Source organism: Porites lutea, chromosome 7 (assembly GCF_958299795.1).
Source record: "Porites lutea chromosome 7, jaPorLute2.1, whole genome shotgun sequence".
NCBI classification, from domain to species: domain Eukaryota; kingdom Metazoa; phylum Cnidaria; class Anthozoa; order Scleractinia; family Poritidae; genus Porites; species Porites lutea.
In genome coordinates this window covers 30,496,679-30,505,243 of record NC_133207.1, presented here as the reverse complement: position 1 = coordinate 30,505,243, position 8,565 = coordinate 30,496,679, and the positions used below count along the sequence as shown (strand labels likewise).

The 8,565-nt window shown below is 39.5% G+C and overlaps 1 protein-coding gene across 1 annotated transcript in view; it reads right to left on the bottom strand.

Moving 5' to 3' along the window:
* Positions 1-206: 206 nt before the first annotated feature.
* Positions 207-8,565, bottom strand: part of LOC140944770 (stromelysin-2-like) — an 8,408-nt gene continuing 49 nt past the window's right edge. Inside the window, exons 1-6 of the mRNA XM_073393877.1 lie at positions 8,507-8,565; positions 5,720-5,989; positions 3,839-4,094; positions 2,230-2,454; positions 1,478-1,826; positions 207-633 (exon numbers count right to left, since the gene is read on the bottom strand). The exon at positions 8,507-8,565 is cut by the window's right edge and continues 49 nt beyond it. Coding sequence (XP_073249978.1) covers positions 207-633; positions 1,478-1,826; positions 2,230-2,454; positions 3,839-4,094; positions 5,720-5,989; positions 8,507-8,565 — 1,586 coding nt within the window. The remainder of the gene's footprint in view (positions 634-1,477; positions 1,827-2,229; positions 2,455-3,838; positions 4,095-5,719; positions 5,990-8,506) is intronic.

The following is an 8,565-nucleotide window of genomic DNA, read 5'->3' as shown; positions in this document are numbered from 1 at the left end:
TTTGCACTTTTTGTTCGTGCTTATTCTTTTCAACTCTACTGCTTTGGGAATTCATTTCTGTGAAACTTCGCTTATTTTTAATTTCAAAACGAGGCTTGGTGGTGAAATTTGCTTGTGTGACGTAAACATGCATGAGGGCTATTGTGCCTTATGACGTTTCGCCTGGAAAATGCAAGGTCGCCAACTTAAGTTTCTTTTGTGCAGCATTATATATCTTTATTCGATTGTAAAGCCCCGATGGCGCCAACGTCGTTGCATTTCATCCACTTATCGGCTGTTATTTGAGGGTATCCGCGGTCGTTATATACCATTCTCCCTGTCGCTTTGTTCTGTAACCTAAAATATTTTTCTCCACTAAAAATGTAGCTTCTCTGGTTTTTCCAAGTGACGGCTGCATCTATGTCCTTTTTTACTAGGCCCGGCCAACCTTGTCTAATCTCCCTTGGGTAATATGGATCTATACGTCGGTTTGCCTCGTTGTATCGCCAGTACTTTTTACCTTTGAAGAAGTACGTCTTTTTGTTTCGATGCCAAGTGAAGACTGCATCCATGTCGGTAAGGTCAGAGGACAGGCCATACCTGTCTAAACTGCCGGAACCGATGAGTCTCCTGTCATTACCGTATTTCCAATACCTGGCAAGCAATTACAATGGGGAGTGTTAGAAGAAGGCATCAGAGTAGAATTTAGTTTCTATAGTTCCTTTGAAGACAATTTAAAAAAACATATGAAATTGTAGCTTCAATCAGCGACAAAATTGTTTCGTCGAATCGGGTTATATATTTCGGGTACTTACTAAAGTAAACTTACTAAAGTCCCCTCTCTTCAGTCTTTACACTCAACCCGCCGGGGCTAACGTTACTTTTTTTCCTGATTTTATGTTTAATGTTTTTGTCGTTGTTGTGGTTGTTTTTTTTTTTACAGATGACCAATATTGTTCAGGGGAAATGGGAGAATGAAAGTTTGAATATGGATAAAGTCGGAAAGACGTTAAAAAAAATGTCAATGAGGTCAGTGTCTCAGCCAATTTTGCCACCGATGGTAGATAGCTTAGGACTCGTGAAGTAAAGAGAAATGAGAATTGCTACGTCTATCTCAAAAATAAGAAATATTAAATCTGTAATAATTCTTGAAAATAACTTTGTGAGTGTGACTTCATGTAACAGAATGATAGTTTGAAATTTGAATTGGTGTACAATAGGCCAGACCGATCATTCTCCCTTGGCCATGTTCTACTTCAGTAGTCCGACGTTCAGTTAACTCGTAGTTCGTGTTTTAACAAATTAGCAACACTTGGCCGTTTTGAACTTGGATAATCACTTCGGTTCGTTTATCAAACTACAAATCGGAACATAACTCTGCCAAACTTGAAAATACAGGAATCTTACGATGGACTACAGCATTTCTATAACATTACTAGTAAGAGTAAGTCAAGGACATGAAAAACTCACAAAAAGCTGCAACGTCATGGTCACTTACTGATTTCCTGTAAAGAAGACGATATTTCCATTTCTATTGCGATACGCAGCATCTATGGGAGTGCGAACATCGGGCCAGTAATCACTAACTCTCTTTGGCTCCCCTTTCTGCAACCTTTCATTAAGAGTCCAAAACATCTCTCTGTGAAAGAAATGAGTGTGGAACTTGCCGCGCCTGTCTCTCTCCATAACGACAGCATCGTATTTAGTTCCGGGTTTACATGCGGAGTGAATTGCAGTAGGGGTGGGGGGATCGGTCGGGGGTGGCTGTGTATTTGTTGTTGTCTTGGGTGCACGGGTTGGTTTCGTGGGTTTCTTCGTCTCTGGTCTCTTCGTCACGGGTCTCTTAACTGCAAAGAAGCAGATAACCACTAAACTTTTTGCAAGGATAAAGCGCCTATGTTCAATACTGTAGTTCACATCTGTTATTCACTATTTCATCATCTGATAATTTCATTTTCATCTTTTCCGAATATGTTTAATTACAAACCAAGTTAATAACCAGCTTAGCTTGGTTAGAGCGCTGCACAGGTAGCGCAGAAGTCAGTGTTTGAGAATTTCTATTCGCAGCTGCATGAGTTGCGTCTTTAGCTACGATGATCTTCTTTTCATTTCCGCGCTTCCAATATATGAAATTCATATATTTATCATTTCCCTGTAAAATTATTATCCAGTATACCTTCCTTGCTTTTATAAACCCTACGCAATGATTAGATATTTTAATCAAAGGATGCAATCAAATATTTGATTTACCTGGATAGAGTGCCCGTATTCCCAAAATATCGTCGTTGGTCAGCTCAATATTAGAGCCCTGGTATCCTTTATACCATGGGTACATGACAGATTCTCGTACGTTGGAATGTTCTAATCCCAGACTGTGTCCGATTTCGTGAAGGGCCACCCAGTCCAAGTTTATACCGTCCTTCGTTCCTGTTGTAAAACGCTCTGCATCATCGAAGTGGGCGTCCCCTGACAGACCTGCAAGTGTATTTTTAACGTCGGTTATATCGGTTGGCCTTTAACAATGCAATCAACTGAAATACGTGTATTGTCGCTTGAGAATAGGACGTATCCATTCAAAGGGACTATGTCATTCTATTTTCTATCATTTCAAAATGCTAAAACTTGTCTTCACACCGATTGAATTTCAAAAACAATGGTCCAGTTTTGTTTATTTAAGACTACAATTATCATGATTTGGACACTGAAAATGTTTCTTGTTGTCTTTTGCAACGGATGGCAAAGAAGGACATTGATTGAAACTTGACTGAATACTAGTTGGCCAACTTTTTCAAGTCTTAATGCCCTATGCCTGCAAATGAATCAAATCATTCTAGGTGCCCCCTGATAAAAGCTGTTCGAAATCTTCTTGATAACTGTACAGAAGCTTTTTCATTTGTGTATTGGTTAATGGTGGGTAATGACTTTATCACAGAATTGACTTAAGATAGCTGTATCTTCGTGACATTAGCCCCTTTAAAAGGTGGAGAAGACAGAAGTCAAGTGGTTAAGAAGCCTCTTCCATCCCTAAGCTAGCCTCTTCCAATGGGGACGGCGGAATCTTTTTATATAACTGTTACTGCGACGTACGAACCCGCTCAATTCTTCATGAATACTGTAGCTTGCGAAAATAGCCGTCTCTCCTCCCCCTCGCTGCTAGCGACGTTTCTTCAGGAGAAACGTCCCAAGCGGCGAGAAGCGAGGGGAGACTTAGCTTATAGCACTGAAATTGTTTAATAGAGTTGTACTTTCAATCTTACCGCTGTTCTCAGTCAACTGAACGATTAAGGGATATAAAGCTTGTAAATACTATGTTTTTCGTAAAGCAAACAGCTTCGAATGTCAACGTGGTCTCTCCCTAAAGTCAAATACAGGGATGTAATGTGGTTGGAATAGGCTTAGCTACAAAAATTTCTAAAATGGCCTAAAATCAAATCAGGATTTACCTTAAACGTCTGAAAAACAACCTTCGTTTTTACCTCATAAAATCACATAAAAGGTAATAAAAGGACCGGGTAATTTGTGGTGGAAATTCTGTGCTCGAGCCCGCCATCAACTGACAGAGATGCAAGGAATGCTTGATTAAGGACAAAACTGTTGACCGATTGCGTGGGGGCTACAAAACTTTGCAAACAAAGGCGGGGCTTCGGATCGCTTGTGGTGAAATTACACACTCAGTCTTTTATGTGACAGAAAAATATCAAGACATTAAATGTGTTCAGTTTTAAGGAACGGTGACGGAAAGAAATCATACGTAAGAGTGAGACTAAATCGTTACGTAAATATGCTTGTTAGAAAAAAATAGAAACCATAAAAAAAAACTGAAAAAGCTACCTCTCAATTAAGACTCCTATGTACCAACCTTGGTTGTTATGTGGATAGAAAGCGTGGGCCAAAGTCCCTCCGGTGCCATCAAACGGATACGGATCTCCATGGTAACCTTCCACAAATGAAATCAAAATGTCGACTTTATCGTCTGGTATTGAGGGGTCGGCCTCACGTATCGTAAGCGCACTAGCCTCGTCCCATTTGTGGATCATTCTTCGAATTATATTTTGTTGAACATCAACTGTAAGATCCCCTGTGCTCTTGCCTCTTACGAATCGGTAAGTCAAATTCTAAACAAAGAAGAAATGAGAGTTTTAAGCACTTTCAAATGCCAACACAAGTTTTACCCTAGCATTATAGCATTAGAATTAATAACCAGACTGGCGCCTGGGGTAGGTACTAGTAGGAATCTAAGGGATCACGTGACTCACTCCCATCCCCTCTCCTCTACGTTGAGTTTTGTACGTGCACCAGGATGAATCAAAGGCGCCCCACTTCACCGACAATAGTTATCTTGATTCAGTGAACCACAGACTCCCCTAGGCATTGAAAAATAATCAAATGATTTAGAAGGGCTAATTAACCTTCTAAACAGAATAATAAAAAAATACACCCCACCTTTCATTTCACCCTACAGTAGACAAATGTATGGTAAAAGAAACTACTAAAAAACTGGAAAAATCCGAATGTTGGGTGGTAAAATGGTCTTCGAGAAATGAAGGTTTTAAAGACATGACACGAAGGGGAAGACCCAAAGTCCTGAATAAAGAAGCTAAAATAGTTTTAAAGAAGGCTACAACAGTTAGCAGACCAAGGCTGGAGCAGGTTCATGGAAAGCGAAGGTTAGACGCCCCTGAGAGAGCAAAAAAACCTTTGCTTAGTCCGCCAAGTAACGATCAGCTCTTCTCAAATTTGTAAAGAAGTACAAAATCCTTACTGTGGAAAGAGACCGGGATGATTATCTTTTTTTGGATAAATGCCCAAAATATATAATAGATTTTTTTTTTCAGCGGCCTAATCTAAAAAATATTTTTTGGAGGTCGAAGTGGCTCCTGCGTACCAGGTGATAAAAAATTAAGCGCATAATGGATCATCTGTGGTTCTACGCATTGCATCCCACTCTGATGCCGCAACGGCTACAGAATGTGATAAAAACAACAACAAAGGAGGCATGCCAATTACTTAACGTCTGAATACATGTACTCAGTAGAGCAATAAACATCTTCTAGAAATTTCTAGTAAAAATAAAGTTTTGGTCAAAAGTTATAGCGCATGAAACTAGACATTGGAAAGAACTTTTGGGACACCCTATCTTTTAGAGGAATGACCTATAAGTAAGTTTCAAGGACGAAATTTGTATCAGAGACCTTTGGAATCGAGGACAAGAACGACTAGGCTTACGAGATTTTATTTCAAGTTTTTTCGCGTATCGTCAAAAAATAGACACCCTGGAATGTTTCATTGTACTTTTTTGCACCCGGAAAGTTAACACTGTTATCTTTATAATTATTGGAGCAGGTTATAAGCCCTCTCCCGGTCACAAAATTAAAACATTTATGTGTTTAACACTTGTTTCCGCCACTGCGACGCTCTCGCTAAAACCGCTAGTAGAATGACGGCTATCACGATTTCCCGCAAAATTACGCTGGTTCACGTGCGACCACTACTTCGTACTGAGGAAATCTCGTCCTCGTCTAGTCGTTCTCGTCTTCGAATCTAAAAGGTCTCTACTGTCGCCACTGCTAATTGCTCATCCAGAAACGCAGAATGCATGATTCTGATATCAACGGCAATGACTTACGCTTTATATTTTAAATAATCATTTCATTGTAGAACCTATGAAGGTGCGCTTGAGCTGGTTTCAGCGGGTTGATTGTAAAACCCACTACCTAAATTTTACGAGTGAAAACAGTACCGTCTTCTTCCAGAAAGTTCCTTGTAAGTAGAATTCGCCAACTTGATTCTGAATAGCTCCGACCCTCTTGACCTTCTTGACGGGATCTTTCATACCACATCGCTTAGTACCGATCAGTTTCAATGTTGCCTGATCAAGTTGCCCAGTCACAGGCAATCCACCGAATTTCTGGAGGTCCCTTATTGCCTTTTTGATGTGCAGAGTTGGCCGACTTTCGTCGGACCTCTCAACGATGTAACCGTATTTTAAAAAGAAATTCGCCGCCTGAAGCTGTAAAGAAAAGATAACAAAGAAATATAAACAATTATTATTCATTCAAAATATTTCCCCGATTCTGATTGGCTAAAAGCACACGTTTAATTCACCATAACCAGTTAGTGATGACCAAATTTGGAAGAATTTTGACTTTAACGAGGAAATGAAATCAAAAATGCAGCATTTTCGCAGGTTAAGGCACCGTTAACCGAGAAGACCTGGGGACGAGATTGAGTTGTTTCGGTTGTGAACTTGGAAAAATGGCGGACATTTCACTCGTTTCAAGAGTAAGAACTAGGCGAAAAAATAGCTAAAAACATGGCAAGAACAGCAAGAAGACAACTCGAAGGGAGACATCTGCTATTTGGAGAATATTTGCGGAGCTGGACAAACCTAAATGTACACTATCGAAGATGAACTGAACATCGATGGATCGATGGAGGTAAGCATGTTTTAGCTATGTTTTTAAACTAGGAATTATTTTGAATGAATAATAAAACAGTTATTGAATTCGGCTTTCGTTATCATATGAAGAATTATGGAGATCTCGGAGGGTGTTATCCGTCGAGGCCGTAGGCCGATCTCCATAATTCTTCATAAGATACTCAGCCTCATTCATTAACTGTTAAATATACAAATATAAACTGTTAATGAAATAGATAGATGTCGTTGTTGTCGCAAGAGTTTAGAACTGAATTTATCAAGTTCTTTTCTTCCTTCTTTGGAGATGGAGAAGAGGGAGGTAGACTCTATGAGTCTCCCTTCCCTGAGACTTCGCGATATAATTGAAACATGGGTCTAGTATTGTACAGTTTATAGGGGATTTAAAAAATTTTGCAGATCACCTCTCCCTCCACCCTTCCCCCAAACTTTATTAGACGCCCACCCGGACAAACCTTTCACCTCTACATTTTAACCCTGGTTTTAACTTAGTTGTAGAGTGGGTATCTCCCCTGCATTGCTTATTTCATCCCTAAATAGAGTCAGTATTTAGGATACTGGGCAGCACACATGCCCAACTATCCGAATATTAGGGGAGTTCTACCGGCAATAGTCGTCGTGTGACGATAGATTTTGCCCTTCCAAACTCATATCGAGGAAAAATAAGCGTAAAGGGAATTCGAGCGACTTCGGCGTGTAAACAACAAGGGGCAGAACTAACTCTGCAACTCGCTCTGGCTAGCGGGAAAGGAACTCGTCACTATTCCAAGGTACTAGGATCTGCAACAACTGGAAAACAGGACAGCGCTCAAACTTGGACTTAAACAGTTTAATCTTCAGCTCATGAACGTAGATCATACAGCCATGTGCATCCAAAATGTAAACCGTTCCGGCATGTAAATCCCCAACGTAAATTGAAAAACAGGGATAACAGTGCTCTATTTATACTAACCGATCAGCTTATTACAACATCACAAAACAAATCGAACGAAAGCTGAATAAAATCAGCTGAACACCGAAAACAAATCCAGATAAATTCAGCTTTAAAGTTCATATGTTAAACCAAATGACTCAAAATTAAATGTCAGTCAAGCAAATGAATTTCTCAAATTTACAAACAAAGCTGTGTAAAAGAATTCGAGTTTCCTTTGTTCAGAATTCCTCAAAATGTCAAAACTGAATCTACAAACCGGGTTGGTATTTGAACAGGAGCCTGAGGTCCAGTTGTTCAGTGACTTACACCTCTATGATTATTCAGAAACTAATTTTCCTTTTAAAAGTCAGCATTGAAGTAAAATGTGTAAACAGAACGAGCAATTTTGTTTGTTAAGGAACACTGTTGTCTTTTCTACGATTATTACATGTACTTAGCGAAAACAAAGCAACTTAAACAAAGGACAATAAAATGGCACGTTCAGCCTTTTTGCGGAGCTAAAATATCTCAAAGCAAATTCAATATAAATCACGGCTAAACAACTTCATAAAACAAAATAACAATTTGTCGCAATGCAAGTTTCAACTCATCAGATCCTTTTACTTTATAAATTATCAAGTCATAGGAGAGACGCCACTAAGTAGCGTCTCTCCTATGACTTGTGTTGAAAATATTTTTCAAGCATTTCTTAGTTGCAACTTTGGTTAGAATCCTTACCTATGGTTCCACTTCTCGTAATGCAGACTCAATGTTATTGTTGTGGTACTGATAAATTTTAAACTGATGTGGTTCACTTCTGGGTCTAGCGAACACTAAATTTACACCATTTGAATAAAGCACTTTGGGACAAAATCGGTCGGAAGTTTATAACGTACAAAATGAACTAGCTGGTCTGTTTACAGACTCTATTTTCTCTTTTAGAGATCTGATCGTCCAATGCGCGTATGAAAACAAAAACCGCTAGGCAAACGGGAAAACGTGCTGTCTAATTCTGCTTATTGTCAGAAAACAAAGAAAAAACATTTGTGGTCAGGCTATGAAATAGCCTGCTAGCAAGCTCTCTATTTAAGGGATATCGTGAAAGGTAGACGCGCGAGCGGCACGCGCGTGAGAGGAGAAAAAGGCTAAAAATGAAATGAAATGGATCAAAAGTTTACCTTTTTGCTGGCTTCAGCAGTCCTCCTTGAAACCGGTGCGCTGCTAACGTTGTTCAGTA